This window comes from Lytechinus pictus, chromosome 8 (genome assembly GCF_037042905.1).
Source record: "Lytechinus pictus isolate F3 Inbred chromosome 8, Lp3.0, whole genome shotgun sequence".
NCBI lineage: Eukaryota > Metazoa > Echinodermata > Echinoidea > Temnopleuroida > Toxopneustidae > Lytechinus > Lytechinus pictus.
Window position 1 is genome coordinate 25,303,754 of NC_087252.1, and position 18,337 is coordinate 25,322,090.

The 18,337-nt window shown below is 38.2% G+C and overlaps 1 protein-coding gene across 1 annotated transcript; it reads left to right on the plus strand.

Moving 5' to 3' along the window:
* The first annotated feature begins 2,036 nt into the window (after positions 1–2,036).
* Positions 2,037–18,337, plus strand: LOC129266993 (uncharacterized). The gene is made up of 8 exons (XM_064103129.1): positions 2,037–2,168; positions 4,456–4,616; positions 6,237–6,465; positions 7,929–8,252; positions 10,943–11,182; positions 13,553–13,693; positions 15,122–15,222; positions 17,629–18,337. The coding sequence occupies exons 1-8, from the start codon at positions 2,129–2,131 to the stop codon at positions 17,866–17,868; spliced, it is 1,476 nt and encodes a 491-aa protein (XP_063959199.1). The 5' UTR covers positions 2,037–2,128; the 3' UTR covers positions 17,869–18,337.

The following is an 18,337-nucleotide window of genomic DNA, read 5'->3' on the forward strand; positions in this document are numbered from 1 at the left end:
AATTACGAACCTCACTTCGTTTTCGGACTAACGAACCTTCGGAATTACGAACCTCATTTCGTTTTCGGACTAACGAACCTTCGGAATATCCGAACCTTCGGAATAACGAAGCTTCGGATTTACGGATGTATGCGGAATGGGTTGTATATCTGTACGAACACTCATATGTTTTTAATGAAACAAATGCATATCAATTTGTCACCCCCTCTCGCCCCCTCCATCAAAAAAAAATTACGCTAAAGAGTACGAATTATGATTTTCATCGAAATTTCTGTCATCTCGCTGATTTGACTTTTTTCACGCCAAATCTATTTCAAAATGATTAATCATACTTTAAGTATTTTAGATTTTAGGACTCGCTCAGTTCATCGGAATACTGTACAGTATTCAATTCTTATCCCCTGAACTCAAACTTGTCTATTTTCTGTCTAATTTTTACCCCTAACATTCATGACTAAATCCCCATTAAAATGTCTTTCCCAAAATGCAAAGGGTGCGTAAAACCATGGCGCACTTACCATGTTTCCGGTTTTGATAGTTACAAAGATTTTTTATGAAGAAGACACTCGTAAAAGAAACTTGAGTTTTATGATCTTTTTGTTGGTTTCACACAGGAAACACACGCCATTTCAACGAGCAATTTCAGGAGCATGGTATCATTTCATATGATGTTCCTCTCCTGTTTATCATATAGCTTTGAAAACTCCCTACTTAAGATTTATCATTACAGATTCCGAATGTCAGAAAGTATCCGTTCCGAATTTTAACTTGCCCTAAAAAGAAAAATGATATCTCACATTTACCATTGCCCAACCATGTATGAGTGTGTGGGTGTGGATGTAATTAATTTTCCCCATCATTTCAAACAACTTCCGAAGGTGTTTTCACCTACTTACATTAACAAGAGACAAAAACCTGGTTTCAGAGGTTTTCCGTTATTTATTTGCAAGTGGTGTTTAACTAAGGTGATACAATATCGGCAACTGGGCACCCACTCTAAAAAAAAATATTAGGTAGAAGTGCTCCATGCGGGTAATTATGTGTCCAACCAACATTGGGCATTTTTATTTACCCAATGTAAAGAAACTTTGGCCCAAATTAAAGTAATTGCTGCTTATTTTTAACCTAACTGGACATATGCTTCCCGCATTGGGTAAAATTCGTGGTGGTAAAAATTTTATCCAATATTTCTAGTGCAGTATTACTGATTTGATGATTTTTTTTTCCAGAAAAATATAGCGGGCGTTTAACTATAGTGATACAAAATCGGCAACTGTATACCCACTCTAAAAAAATATTGGGTAAAAGTGCTCCATACGGGTAATTATGTGTCCAACCAACATTGGGCATTTTTATTTACCCAGTGTGATGAAAATTTCGCCCATTCTAAAGTAATTGCTGCTTATTTTTAACCTTACTGGACATATGCTTCCCGCATTGGGTAAAATGCTGCCCCAAATTGGTTGGGCACATAATTACCCTCGTGGTGGTAAAAATTTTACCCAATATTTCTTACAGTGCAGTATTACTTGTTTTATTATTGGTTTTTTTTTCTGGAAAATATAATTAGTTGGTGGGGGACAGGTAGAAGACTTAATAATTGCGTATCTTCTTTGTTGGGAGGGAAAGGTATACCTTTCAACCTCGAGATTGTAAAATGATTTATTGATCTATCAAAACGAAGATCTAATACATATCCCATATTCCTTCCATATTTAGCCATCCCTTTTAGGGCTCTACGTCCATGTGGTGAAGCTAATCGGGAGAAACTTTCTTTATTCTATTGGTAAAACGCCGATCTATTTTTAACTAGTCGTTATAATTATGATTTCACATAACCGAAAGTGAAATGGACAAAGGGCTCCTCCCCTCATATCCTCAATCGAAGTATGAATGATTGTGTCTCTTGGTTGAAGTAGCAGCCTGCTTGCAACCAATCGATGGCCCTTCATAAGTATTCTCTGAAAGTGAATCCTCTGTTTTGAGAGCATCACATCCTTTGTCATTCTTCCAAACGCCATGAAAACTGAAATAGTGACAGAACTATAGGAAACCCTCATCTGGATAACTGTGCTATTCAGGATCAGCTCGTATTCTATACTGTGGATATATATATTACGTTATAAAGATGGGGAGGATGGCCAAATCGGTTTTATTTGCCATTACTGGTAAGAATTTCTATGATTGAATTTCTAAGAGGTAGCAAATGTTTGTTTAAAACACACTTGTTTGACGAATTGCGAGCAGACTTATGTTGATGATCATATTTATATGATTTTATCATCAAAGAAGATGCAAGCCTATCATCTTTTGCAAATGTTGATTGTTTTTTCTGTGAAAGTATTGATGACGTATTAAGACGAGCTAAATGGACAACATGGACAGATCATGCAGATGGAGAAATGATGTGAGATGTGATAAATTCTCCGCCCGTTGAAAAAGTAGAACTAATGGCAAAAATATTATTATTTATTCTGTAATTGTTTTTGTTCTTGTAGGAATCGTCAGTTTATAAGAAATTATACTCAAAGAATAAAAAAGGGTTTCAACTCTATACCTTCCAAAGCCGCACTGGGAACGCACTGAGAGCACTTCTATAAATGGTAAAACGTGCAACCCGCCACCATCATTGCGATTACCATCATCATCACCACGACCACCATCACCACTACCACAAACATCACTACCAAAATCATAAATATGGTCATCTTCATCATCATCACCTCCAGGTCATTGTCATCGTCATCATCATCATCATCACCATCAGTAGCACCATCATCGTCATCATCATCATCATCACCATCAGTAGCACCATCATCATCATCACCACCACCACCACCGCCGCCGCACCACCACAATAACCATTACCATCCTCACCACCACCACCATCATCACGATAAACACCATGAACACTACCACGTCACCATCAAATTCATCAATATGCTCATCTTCATCAGCATCATCATCACCTCCCGGTCATCGTCATCATCATCATTACCATCAGTAGCACCATCATCATCATCATCATTATCCCCATCAGTAGCACCGTCATCATCATCATTATCACCATCAGTAGCACCATCATCATCATCATCATCATTATCACCATCAGTAGCACCATCATCACCATCATCATCATCATCATCATCACCATCAGTAGCACCATCATCGTCATCATCATCATCACCATCAGTAGCACCACCACAATAACCATTACCATCATCACCACCATCACCAATATTATCGCAATACTATGCACGACCATCACCTCCACCATCTCCGTTACTATCATCACCACTTACACCACCATCGTCATTATTACCATCACCATATCACCACCACCTTCACTACAACCAGGAATCATCGTCTTAATAATTTTTATAATAGGCATTTATATAGCGCCATCTATCTAGAAATAATCTATTCCGAGGCGCGATGTTATTATTGTTATTACCCCGGAGGAGCCGTGGTGTAGTGGTTCTGACTCTCGCCTTGTAAACAGAGGGTCGTGTGTTCGAATCCCACCGCGGTCTGGCGTCCTTTGGCAAGGCGTTAATCCACACTTTGCCACTCTCGACCCAGGTGCTAAATGGGTACCCGGTAGGATGTGAAAGTCGTTGTAGCTTGTCCAGTACTGTGTGCGCCTCACAGGTGACTGACTGGAATACTCCCCAGGGAGTGGAGGATGTGCACACATTGTGTGCGGGAATGACTGATTGAATCCGATGACTTGGGTAATAATATATCTGTAAAGCGCTTAGACACGTCGTTCCGATGGATTAAGCGCTATATAAAAGCGGATTATTATTATTATTATTTAGCTCGAGCTGCCTTTCAGCGCTCATGTATTCAAGGAATTAATCCTGCCGGGTACTCATTCACCTCACCTGGGTTGAGTGCATCACAATGTGAATAGATTTCTTGCTGAAGGAAATTACACCATGGTTGGGATTCGAACCCACGACTCTCTGTTTCAAAGTCAAAAGACTTATCCACTGGGCCACAATGCTCCACATTGATTAACGTCATCTCCAATCACCACCATGACCACCATAGCCACCATCATCCTCACCACCAGCATCATCAGAATCTTCATTAACAGCAAATTCACCATCACCATCATTACCATCGTCACCATTATTATCATCACCACCACCACCATCAGCTCTACAACCATCATCACTACCACCACCGCAAAAGTCACCAACTAACACCATCAACACCATTATACTACCACATCATTGCCATCATCATCAGCAGCAGCAGCACCAACACCACCAGCGCCACCATCCTAACCTTCAAAAGCACCACCACCACCATCATCGCCAATAGCATCACCACCACACCGTCTTCCTAACCATCATCATCGTCACCTTTACAAACATGCAGCACCAGCACCACCATCACCATTAAGATTGCAGCAGTAAAGTTATATCTATTCTTGTCCGCATGTAGTTCAAATGATGTTCAAGTTCGGCAATACTTTGTTTGCAACTACCCACGTCCCCATAATTGCCAAGAACGGGGAGAGCGTCACGCTGCCATGCTCCCATGGATGGAATCTTTCTCGAGTCGAGGACAGGAAAGACCTGGATCATGCCACCTGGTACTTAACTGTGAGTGTTTAAACGTTCTAATGTTTAGTTACACCAACGAAACCGACTCCAGACCGATCAAATCTAGTACGTTATTTCCAATGATTGGTCTTTGGTCGGACTGTAGTCGGTTTCATTGGTGTGACTGCATCATAAGATGTTCAACGGATTCCGCATTTTAGTGCCAATTTGTAATTTGCCGATAACTCATACCTCGTTTCCAATGTCGTGCACTCCTTTATACCTCGTTCCGATCGTCTGGTGATCCGTTACGATTGGCCTTTTGTTGCTGATCGCGAAAGATTTTTTTAAAGCAGTCCAAAAAATGTTCTACTATCAAAACGGTAGCCACGAGTGACTTCAAGATCTGATACGATCTGACACGATCACTACGATTTACTCCACGATTAAGCTCACCAATACAAACGCCACAATCGGCCTTTCGTAACTAATCATGAATTTTTTTGAACCAAAAAAGATTCCACGATCAATACGATTACCACAACTGATCTGATATGATCTAATACGATCTGATACGATTACTAAGATTTCTCCACGATTATGACCACGGTTTCAATCGTGACACTGTGAACTATTTTCAAATAAAGGTATTTTTAATATATTGTTTTGACATTTAAGTTTTATACATATTAACTGGTTAAGTGTACAAAGGCATATATTCCATTATTGCCATCAGTTTGAAAAGAAACCTAGAAATCAGGTGGAATCATTTGCTCGTATCAATATGTGACGTCATTAAGATTTTGACGAGAAGTTTGCTTTTACACAAAATTTGATAGATTTGTATTCCATTCTATTTTTATCTAGGTCCGTTGTCTTTAGGATGCTCATCTTATATGAAATACACATGGATGTTCTTTTAATATCGAATCGTTATCCAATGTTAAAGATCAGAGTGTATGGTATTATATGAACACCATAATAGACCTATCGATCGTAGTTTAAAATGTGTCGGTTTCTGGTCGTAAAGGGAAGTAAACTTTTTTCAGGCCATCTCAGATTTCATTCATCACCATGTCAAGATTATTATGACTGATAATGATATGTTTATCATAGAGCTAGAGCTTTATGTGTTTATCATCATGGCAATTAGTCATGCGGCTTTAATATCGAGTATCAATATTCCAACATTATGTCTGAAGGGAATCGACTATGCATTAAGGCGAATCTGAATATTGAAAAGACTCGATTTTAAAGAATTAAAAGAATTATTACTTAAAAATATATCATTATCAATATTATGTTTATTATTAGTAGTATTGTTATTATTATCATTATTATTATTATCATATTATCACAATATATCATGCTCTACAAGCAATGCTTTTTAGTGGATCCCCTCATTTCCATATCAGATTTTGTTAAAACTATTTTACAAATGTATTGAAACTCGTAATTGATTTGTAATCAATATTATTATATTTCATTTGTATTTGTTTATATTCATGTATTTTTTATTTGTATTTGCTTATAATGTTGTTAATGGAAATGGAAAATAAACTTGAACTTGAACAATCATTGTTTTCATTTTCCTCTTCCTCGCAATCATCATCATCGTCGTCGTGGTCATCATTATCACAATCATCATCATCGTTCTCGTCATTATCATCATCATAACAGAATCCTGACCGTACTGACACTGTCGCTTCTCACGAATGTCCAGATGATAACCCTAAATCATGTAAGACAAGGACATCGAATAGTCAGGTCTCCCTTGACCTTGACTTCGAGAACCAGACAGCGAATCTCATCATCACAAATGTCCAGAGTACGAACAGCGGGGTGTATTTCTGTTTGGTAGTGACCGTCAATGGTATCATCCAAACCTCTGTCAAGCTCACTGTTAGTGGTAAGTGATGAAAACCTTTTTATCAAACCTAAAACCAGTATCATAAAGTCTTGTTATTAAACTAGGAGTTAATTTTAACGGAGAAAGTTAAGCAGGGGGTGTTTCACAAAGATTTAAGTATTACTTAGAGTCGCACTTAAATACCGAATTGCGTACTCTACGAAAGGCTTGACCGCATTGGTCAGATCGTGTCATGAGGACGCGCACTAATACGTATCTATCAATAAGAACGCGCGTTGCATATCATGCACGAGTCGGCATTTAAGTGCGATTTAAGTCATACTTAAATATTTGTGAAACATCCCCCTGGTTGTGTTCTATTTTGTCTATTTCTTCATCTCCTAGCTCCGGTTACGGGTTGATGCTAAAAAGAGACCAAAAGGTGTGGGAGGCACTGAAGAACTCAGCATGGACACACCAATGGAGATGTTGGGAAATCTCCCTTTCCACCCCCCCCCCCAAAAAAAAAAAGCAAATATATACAAAATAATAATAGATAAATAATATAAAGAATACAAAAATCCTTCACCGGCAAAAATAATAATTCTTATTTTCGTATTCTTACTTCCCTCCTCCAAAAAAAACCAACAAGTTTTCTTGAAACGGACTACTGAACGTTATATAAATTAATGTAGCTTTCAGCTATCTTCTTCTCGGCCAAATTAGGCTCGTATGATCACTCGAGACAAAATTAATGTGATCACCCCCTTTCGTTTGTCCGGGGACGTCGGAGGGGGGGGGGGGGGCAAGACGGACACCGCCACAGTGCTCATATATCAACTTTCAAAATACACTTTAAACAAGTAATCAACCTTTGATGACAGAATGTTCTCAGACTTCCCTAGAATTATTTTGTAATTCAATTCAATTCAATTCTTTTATTTCATTTCCATTCAAAACATATTGAATGGAATGTTTATCTCCACCCCAAATAATGGGCAATCCAGCCATTCATTACGTATTAATGTTGTATTTAATGTTGTAAATTTTAACTGAATTAATTTTTTTTTTTTTTTTTTTTTTTTGGGGGGGGGGGTTATTTTGCATGTTTTTTATTAAATAGAATTAATGCAATTCAATACGAAAAATTACAGTAATGCTCCAAATATTATGTGGTCATGGTACGATTATATATGTACGATTGTTTTTTGGGGGGAGGGTGGCAATTTTGTTACCATTTTAGTAACTCTACTGTACGCACGTACATTGCCCGAGCTTGAAAAAACCCTTTTAAGGATGTTTTTTGTGTGGGTGTCAGGGGTGCTTGCGTGTGTGGGTGGGATGGGTGTGAGGGGATGTGGGAGGATGTGGGTGTGTGCGCGTACTCGTGTAATTATGGCAGTGTCCCTGGATCGTTTCAAGCAAAAATCCATTGTCGTTTCGAAATTCTTAAGGAAACTGTCTCCAAGCTTCCTCCATAATCAATTTTGTGATTATTTTTTTCTCTTTTTCATTTTGCACAGGGTCTGATACATCCGTTCGCATTACGTCATCCGGCGGTCATCCACCCGACGAGCCAAGCAAAGTAATCGTCACGGCCAATACCACGGAAACACTCAAGTGTTCTGCTTATGTGAATAAGGGCTACCCTGGCACACTCGTCTGGACAGCCCAAGATCTCAGTTTGCAAGAGGAACCTCAAAAGAAGTTCGACATCAATGAAGACGAATATTATGTGACGTCATCGGTGACGTTTCATCCAACACATGCTGATAATGGTAAATGGGTAGAATGTGGAATCAGGGAAAGCGAAAAATCACCGAGACGAGTCAAGTTGATGGTTAAAGGTAACTAGAATTTTCAATTCAGTTAATGGTGCATATATGTATTTCGCATGAAAATCAATGTATTATCCAGAGTTCAAATGCTGAAATTAGCATGTTTACAATACAGGCCATTCATAGGCAAAACTAACAAAATATATAGGTAGACCGACATAAAATGGTTCATGACATACATGAAATTGATAAATAAATACACGTCTGAAAGTAATTGTAATTGTAAACAACGCAATCAATAGAATAAATTTGAATATATAGGCCTATACAGAATTGCATGAATGGATACAATTTCGAATCTCTTGCTCACTTTTCTTGAAAAAGACAAATCACAGTGAACTTTCAGTCGTGTGAAAGTCCTTCTGTAGCATTTGAAAAACACAGATCGCCTGCAGGATCTCACTAAGAATGAAAGTGGACATTTATTACTTGGGCGTGGCCTAAATGACGCTATCATATAGAAGAAGGATTTCTGGGAATTCTGTTGCTGAATTGTTAATGATTCGAAAGTAATAAATCAAGTGGCGTTCAAATTGTAGAGACTGGCACTGATTGTATTTAGCATGTCGGGAATTACCGGAAAGTCTTCAATTGCTAGAAATATTATTGGTACTACTAGAGAAAGTTACGTTGTTGCTGCTTTCTTGCTTAAATTATTTCCGTTTCATTTTTTTTTTATTTCCAGCAAAACAGTAAACAAAATCCATGAAATAAAATGATAATAAACAATTGAAGTATAAAAAAACACAATCATGTAGCTCAACAATATAGATTTTAAACTTAGATGGATCATGAAATATTTGTAGCTGAAAATAGCTTGTCGAAAATGGAGAGGTCCACTGTGAAGCTCTGCTTGTAAATCGTGGACCCCTCGAATGAAAGTATTTAATAATGATCAAGTACATAATTATAATGATGAAAGCATTGAATAATTGTTAAAGGGGAATCCAACCCAAATAAAAACTTGTTTTTATAAGAAAAACAAAAATCAGACAAGTTAATAGGTGAAAGTTTGAACAATATTGGACAAACAACAAGAAAGTTATGATTTCTTAAAAGTTGTAAATATTGGTAATCACTATACCCATGGAGACTTAAAATTGGCCGCATATGGGATACCATAGTGATGTAAGGCAAGGACTACTCTTCCTTGTACTCCAATACATATTATGGCTAAAATGTCATTTTTCCCCAAAAGTTTTTATTTCAAATTATATTTTTCTTTCATGAGGACATAAAACAATATACTACCTGGATTATATTTAGATTATACTGCCCCAGGGGAATGGGTACTTAAAAGAAAACCAAAAAGAAACCCTGATTATAAAGTACATGGCCTATGGGAAAGTTGTCCTTGCCCCTTGTCATAATTTACGTACCCAGTTGCCAATTTGAAATCTACATACTTTTAGTGATCTCAATTTAAAAGCAGCTATAACTTTCTTTAATGCTTGTCCGATTTCTTTCAAACTTTCACCATTCTGTATAATTCATTTTTCTCCTTCTAAACACAACATTTTATGGCCGAGGCTGGATTCCCCTTTAATTATATAATTAAAATAATGAGGCAATTGTAACTGGGTCAGCTCTATACTCATGTGACAATTCTTATCCATCTTGTCCCATTATATCGTTTATTGTTGCTGGAAAGACCACAGTGCGGCATACGTTAACACAAAGTGTGTTCGCATAGGAGACTATGTGTGAACCACAATGTGAAAATGCCTAAAATTAAACAGTTCACACTGTAGACATCTTGATTGTGTGGGTGATTACAGTGTGTTAACATAGTGGACTATATGTGATTCACAATGTTAAAATGCTTAGAATTAAACACTCTGGAGATAAATTCACACTGTGGACGTATCGACTGTGTGGGTGTTCACATAGTGCACCATACTAGTATGTGATTCACAATGTTAAAATGCTTAGAATTCAACAATCTGGAGACAAGTTCACACTGTGGACATCTCGACTGTGTTGGTGGTCACAGTGTGTTCACATAGTGTACTACATGTGATTCACAATGTTAAAATGCTTAAAATTCAATAATCTGGAGATAAGTTCACACAGTGGACATCTCGACTGTGTGGATGTTCACAGTCTGTTCACATATAATGCAGTAACTGAAGATGTGAGTGATTCAGAGAAATCTGAAACTGTTGAAATGAAGTGTGAACACAGTTGCCACCGTGGGTATTTCTACCACGCCACATGAGTGCTGTTCACAGTGTGTTCGCCTTGTGGACTGTGCTAAAATGTGATTCACACTTTTGTGTAACTTCGTATCACATCCAATGCCGATTAGTTTCGTCAAGGATATATTTGGGTGCATGGTTTAGTAAATACTCAGGGGCTCTGCCCTGATATTGCGATAGGGGCAAGACGAAAATGTGGTCGAATTACAAACTAATTTTAGGGGTATTATAGAATTACACTGTCAAGACTTCTCTTTTTTATTCTCTTCATCCTTCTTCCTGTCTTTTCTTTAGTTTTTGTTTTTCTCCCCCTTTGTTTTTTTTAACTACTTGAAGAAAGAATTTCTGAAAAAACATCTTGCTACCAAGAATGACGGCTTCCCTGCAGTAGTAGGCCTACCACTCTTTTCATCTGTTTATAACATAGTTTCCATTTTGAAGAAGCTTCTGGCAATTAATCCGATGGCATATTTTATTCTTGACATTTCTCATATTGGACAGATAAAACAGATACGTCATCAACGGGTAACCCTCTTATCCCAATAAACAATGAAACTTCAAGCCCAGTATGTTTTCATCGCCAAAGTCGGAAGGCTAATAACTCCTCTCGGAACAATACCTGTTGCCAGGCAAGAGATATCGTCTTTCTGCCCAGTATTTCACCGAATGGGGATATCGCTATTTTATGCTGCACAGGGCGTGAGGTTGGGTCATGCCACTCTCTACAGTTCAACATTGCTGGTAAGAATGACTTTACTCATGTCGTACGCAGACATTTCTTCCTGGGGTGGGGGGGGGGGCAAGATGCGTGAACATAATTGAAGAAACTCGTTAGCGAGGGAGCGGAGCGACCTAGCGAATTATGCATTATAGGAGGTTTTTTTTTTTTGCATTTGATGACGTGAATTGAAGACTCTTTAGGACACTTCTTGGCGAATTTTGTGATTTTTTTTGTAACGAAATTTCAGGAGGGGGTAACTGCCCCAGCAGCTTATGGCTACAAATTTACTGGAACCCCTTCCATCAAATGTGAAATATTCATTCAGATACAATTACCCCCTCCCAACCTCAATGGATTATATTCACTTGATCTATATTCAGTTGGTCTACTTTCTTTTCCGATAGGGCTAGTCTAATACCACATGTACTGAAAAAAAAAACTCCGGTGTTGATTTGACACCAGCCCGGAATCTATATATGTCCACACCAGAGAAGTGTTAAACAACACCAGTTTGGAAGCAAACCGATGCTGTTTTAATACTAACTGGTGTTGTATAAACACCTTTCTGGTGTTAGACCAAAACAAAACTGGTGTCGTTTAACACTTCTCTGGTGTGGACATATATATATATAGATTCCGGGCTGGTGTTAAATCAACACCGGAGTTTTTGCAGTGTGGGTTACAACCATTTTGTCTACTATCAATGAGGTCTTATTGCGGTTGGGTCTACAGTTTACACTCGGACTAATACCCACGTCAAGTAGTCTAAGTGCCCATTTCGTCTAATTTTCACTTCGTTTAGTCATCATTTGTACTAAGTTAAACGTATATGTAATATGTGATCCATAAACAGTTCATCTAACAATAAAGATTAAGTTGGTGTTAGAAGAAGTGGATACTACTTACTTACTTACTTACGTGCTTACTTACTTACGTGCGTACTTACTTACATACTTATTTACTTAGTACTTACTTACTTACTTACTAACTTACTTACTTACTGACTTACTTACTGACTTACTTACTGTCCATTATTCCTCCTGGCACGTAGGCAGCAAAGATAGGACAGCCTCACAGGAACTTAAAATGGAAAATAAATGGCCATTAGACCAAATGGTCAGTAGACGAACTGAGATTAGACCATGTTGGATGAGATCAAACGCAAAGTAGACAAAGCGGTTGTTGGCCAATCATCGACACCCCCGCCCCCTCACCCACTTTCATCAGTGGCGTACTTAGGATTTTCCACAGAGGGGGGGGGGGACAAAACCGTTCGCCAAATAAATTGACAAGCAAAAAAAAAAAAGGTCTTCAATCACAAATAAAGGATTTCGTACCACAAAAAAAATTGACAAGCAAAAAAAAAAAAAAAAAAGGTTTTCAAGCTCGTCGGGGGGGGGGGGGGGGGGGTGGGAATAAAGGTCTTCAAGCTCGTCAGGGGGGGCATAAAAAGTCTTTCAAGCTCGTCAGGGGGGGGGGGTGGCAGGAATATGTCCTTTGCATGGGTTGTGGCTCGCCAGGGGGTGCAGACTGCCCCCCTGCCACCCCCCCCCCCCGTAGGTACGCTAGTGAACAGTCGGCTACTTTTATACCGCAGCCGGATCTGAACTTCCTAGAAAAAAGGGGTTAAGTGGTTAACATGAAGAAAATTAGTCTTGAATTTATCAATCTCTAATCGTCTTTGATTACTGTTGGAAATTAACGCACTGAGCGGCCCCCTTCTTTGCACATCGACCGTGCAGGATGTGGATGTCTAACAAGCAAGATTTGAAATTTGCCATGACACTACAAATCCGACATGGGACTTTGATCTTCAGTGCAATTATTCATTTATCTATTTATAATAATAATAATAATATAGGGTATTTATATTGCGCACATATCCACCTTGTTAGGTGCTCAAGGCGCTCCTATATTACCCGGCTAAGCTAGGCGTTCATAGCGCACACAGCTTTTTAAGGAATTACTTCCTACCGGTACCCATTTACCTCACCTGGGTTGAGTGCAGCACACTGTGGATCAGTTTCTTGCTGAAGGAAATTACGCCATGGCTGGGATTCGAACCCACGACCCTCTGTTTCAAAGTCCGAAGACTAATCCACTGGGCCACAACGCTCCATTTATATCATTTATATCTAAATTATTTTGGTAAAAAAATTCTCTCATGTAAATTTAGTATTTAAAACAATGCATAATTTCTATTTTTATCTCTCTCTCTTTATCGATCTAGCTATCTTTCTAACTTTTTCTCTCTCCCCCTCTTTCTCCCTCTCTCACACACACCCACAAACATAGTCTCTTTTAAGTTTCAAGTTTCATTTTCTTTTATTCTCCCTTTTCCCTCCCTTCTCAAGTTATCTTTTTTTTATTCATTTTATTTTGTTTTGCAGGAGATAGTAGGCCTGACGCAGAGGAAACGGTGAGTGAGTCCAGTCATACCATAGCGACAATTATGTCCATCTCGCTTTATGTAATCATTGGAGCCGGTATCCTTATCATTCTATCTGTCTCCATCTGGAGAAAGAGGAAAGGTAAGAATAAATTCAGAAATTTATCCTTCATTTTGTCTCCTTCTTTTACTGATACTGCCTTTCTTGTTTTTTTCTTTCTCTTCTTCTTCTTTTCTTCTTATCCGTCTTCTTTTTTTCTTCTTTTTATTTTTCTCCTATCTCCTCCTGTTCTTCCTCTCGAGAAAAAGACAAGGGCCCCGTCTTACAAGGAGTTACGATTGATCCAATCAATCGTAACTCTATGGAAATCCATCAGTGTCATATTTTTTTCCTACAGGAAATTTGCAAAATGTCATTTGTAAACAGAGGAAAACGCACCAAATTGTCAAGGAATCAATGGCTTTATGTATATACATTTATATCTAGAAATTTGTTTGAACAAACATGCATTTCATATGTTGACTTTGTTGGCTTTCCATAATTACCATTGATCGAATCAATCGCAACTCTTCGTAAGACGGGCCCCAGGTAAAAACTTCACTTTTGGAAATTCGCGGGTTTTTTTTCTTTCTATCTCTCTCTCCCTCTCTCTTCTTTTCTCCCTTCTTCTTCATCTTCTTCTGCAGCTTCGTTCGTTTCTTGTTATTTTTTTTCTAGCTGTTATTATTTTTTTGGTTCAAGACAACAAAAGGGGGAGAAAGAAAGTGGAAATCGAACAAAATAACCAGTTGCAAATTATATCAAAAAGGTTATCTACACTTTTATATTCTTATGTATGTTCCGGTTAGTGAAATTTCCAATCGTTTCAAGCGAACTGTGTCATGGTACGGGATGTAGTCGAAACTGCAAGCAATATATCATGCTTAATTATGATCTGTCATTTGGAATTAGATGAAATAAACACTGATATCGGTCGTATAGGGAACGAACACCCAAAGATGTTCTCATGTATACCATTGCCTAAAGTTAACGCTGGCATTCAAGTAGTAGAATGAGCTTGCAATTAAAAAACAAATGAGTATAGCAGATGGATTCGAGGTGACACGACATTTGCTCCTGCGACATTTGCTCCTGCGACATTTGCTCCTGTGACATTTGCCCCTGCGACATTTGCCCCGGTCTTGATATCTCAGAGGGCATAGAGTTAGGATTATAAAAGATTTTTTGTTCAGAATCATGTTAAGACAAGGGATAGGGTTTCTTCAGTTTTGGAGGTTAGAATTTTTTTCACACCCTCTAATGAAGGATTTTTTTCTTGACATGTGGAACCATTAGAAAATAAATAGCCATGCATTTTATAATCCATAACATATAGGGCACATATTTCATATTACGTCACAAACCAAAATCTTGAAATTTTAATAACCGCACCAATGATTTTTTTATTAATTCTGGCATTTTTACAACGACCTGTCTTTTCGTCAGGGTGAACTTTCCTTTCAATATTTGGTCGCATGTTCATCATATTACAATGTGCGGTAACTTATTTTTTTTTTAATTTAATCTCAGTTTTCAGGTGTCCACGAAAGGAACACATATATTGTGATCCTCCTGACCTGCCGGCAAGAGTGACATCGTTGCCCCCTCCTCCTCGCTCGTGGATTGAATACGTAAGTATCATTTAATCTCTGTCGACCCCCCCCCCCCCCTCCCTACCACCACTTTCCAGGCTTACAACTACCCTGGCCCTTTCTCCATGTACTTCAGTCTCAGATTTTAGGAGCATAGATTTAGATTTAGACTTATTTATTTCCGTTCAACAATTTTTGTTTCAAATTATAATCAAAGTAACAATACGTATTCAATATAATCGATAACACAGACAAATCAGTGAAATTTCGTAACAAATGTTGAATATAAATTAAACAAAACTACAATTTGTTGCAATAATTTTATCTATAAAAAGAAAATAAAAATGAAAAGAAAAGCAAAAGCTTGTAGAGAAGGTAAGCCCCTAAACTTAGTTTCAATACTAATTATAAACAAACTATGTATACAACTATATACAAAAATCGAGACGGACACAGAAGACAAACTTAAAACAAGTAATCCACAAATATCAAAATAAAACGAATAAGCGACAACAAAAAGAAGAGAAAGTAGTTCAAATAATAATAATTACAGTGGTAACACACAAAAAAGTACTTACAAAATTACAATAGGGAGGGAAAAGTGGCAAGGAAAGAAAGAGGGAGATAAGGGAGGTGCAAATAAAAAGTGCAAATGAAAAGAGGAACATGGCAGGTGCATAATAGATGAATTAAAGAAATGAGGTTTTAAACTGCCTTGTTGGATACATGTCTTTGCTGGTTTTGGTAAATGTTTGAACCCCAGCTACAGGCCTATAGTCTGCTGTGAAGAAATTAAGTGCAGTGTGCTGAAATGTGTCAACAGTGTGGAGCAATATATGAAATAATCTTTACAGTTTTAAAATTGAAGGTTGATTGAATATTTTGCTGGGTTGAATTATTTATCATGGATATTCATTCGTCAATTAGTGAAAGCTCACACTGCAGGGCCGCGGAACGGTTTTGAAAGTGGGGGGGGGGGGGTGAGCAAAAAGTAAGGGGCTGACCATGCAAAAAATCACAATCAGATGTTCATTTGTACGTGTTTGTACACGGTTTTGTAAAAAAAAAAGTGGGGGAGCTGAAGCCAACCCAGATCCCCCCTCCCCCGTTTTTGCGACCCCTGCTCCGTAGAGGTGTCCACAGTGTGAAGTTACTTCCACCTTTTTGAATTTGAGTACTTAGTGTGGAACACATTGTCCACTGGATGAACGACAGACTTTGAAAACAATGTGAATTATACAGGGCCTACTGAGACAACACGATGAACCCACTGTTAACATACTGTGAAAACACAGTGAACACGAAGTTTGACACTAAACATAAACCTACTGTGAATGCATTGTGTAAAAATGTTGAATACACTGTGAAAAATGCTGAATGCACTGTGAACATACTGTGAACACAATGATTGAACACAGTGTGACAATATGAACACACTGTTAATAGACTGTAAACATGTGGATCACACTGTGGGACACTGAAAACATTGTGAACGCTTTGTAAACATACAGTGAAAACACTGCCTTTATGTACTGAGAAGACAATGTAAACACACTGTGAAATCACTGTGAGCACTTTTTGATACTGTGAACCCAGGTCTTCTGTAAACGCACTGTGAAAAGATTGTGATATACTGTAAACACTCTATTTAACACAGTGAAACAAACACTGTAAGCATAATTATACTGTGAAATAATTGTGATCACACTATTTGATACTGTTACCATAGGCCTACTGTAAACGCCTAGTGGAAACTCTGTGAACATTGTGTGAAAACACTGTGAACACACTGCAAACATATTATGTGAGTGTGAACGCAATTTGAACATTCTGTGAAACAATGGGAATACAGTGTTTGACACTGTGAACACACTTAAAATAGTGTGAAAACATTGTGAACACACTGTAAAGTTGTAAACGTACTGTAAATTCATTGTGAAGACACTGCGACCACATTGTGAACATCCTGTGAAAACACTGTGAACATACTGTTAATATATTCTGTGAGTGTTAACACATTGTGAACATTCTATGAAAGCAAGTGTTTGACACTTTGAACACACTGAAAACATACTGTGAAATCACCGTGGGCTCTGTTTGATACTGTAAACATATAGGCATTATCTGTAAACGCATTGTGAAAGCACTGTGAACACGTTGTGAACATACTGTGAAATCACTGAGTACACACTGTAAACATAATGAGAACAAATTGTGAACATTCTGTGAAAACTCTTTGAAGACACTGTTTAACACTGAACACACTGTGAACACAGTGCGAAGACACTGTTAATATAATACACTGTATATGGGATCACATTTTGGTACGCTGTGTTATTTCGAATAAGTAAGCCGCCCTCTCCTATCTTGATATCTATGAATGTCGGTCTAAAGGTTTATTATGATATTTAATTATATCGTCTTAATCTTCTCAACCCATCACAGGAATACGAAGATGGTTCCTTTATGACGTCATATGAAGAATGCAACTCGATCAGGGATGACGAACTGCAAGAGCTCTCGACCACCTTTCCCGGCCACGCCCCGAGAGCACACCGCTCTCTCAGCCGAACGATATCGACACTCAGTCGGCGGGGGCTTCGCGACTCTGAAGTGGTGTACGCCAATTTTCCATTCACAAATGTTCTTTCGAGGATAAAAGCGATTGGATGGTCCTACTTCTGATGATGTGATGTCTTCTTATGCAAAACAACAGAACCGATGGATTGCGATGCAGACGTTGCGGGTGCTGCCGACGATGGCATCTTTTTCGCATCCAGTGTCATGTTCTGGCACCAAATTTAGTGTTATATCGATGATGATTTTTAGCTCCATTTTAATAGAAGTCCCTGATTATGGTGAAGGTGCAGACTTCATCACAGGGCAAGAGGTCAAAATTGAAAAAAAAAATTTAACCAGACTCTCCGAACCATGGTTGCATTTTATCTGAGTGTGAGGTCCTTACCATGGCCGTACGCAGCGTAAAAATTTTGAGAACTTACATTTTTCTTACTGAAAATTTTCACAAAAATCACCAAAAGTGTGCAAGAAAACGAAATTCTATTTCACTTAAGCAAATGCAAAAGCGCTCCCATGACAAGCTCGGTTTATTTTCAAGTTTATGTGTAGGTGTCTTTCCCGGATGCCCCCCCCC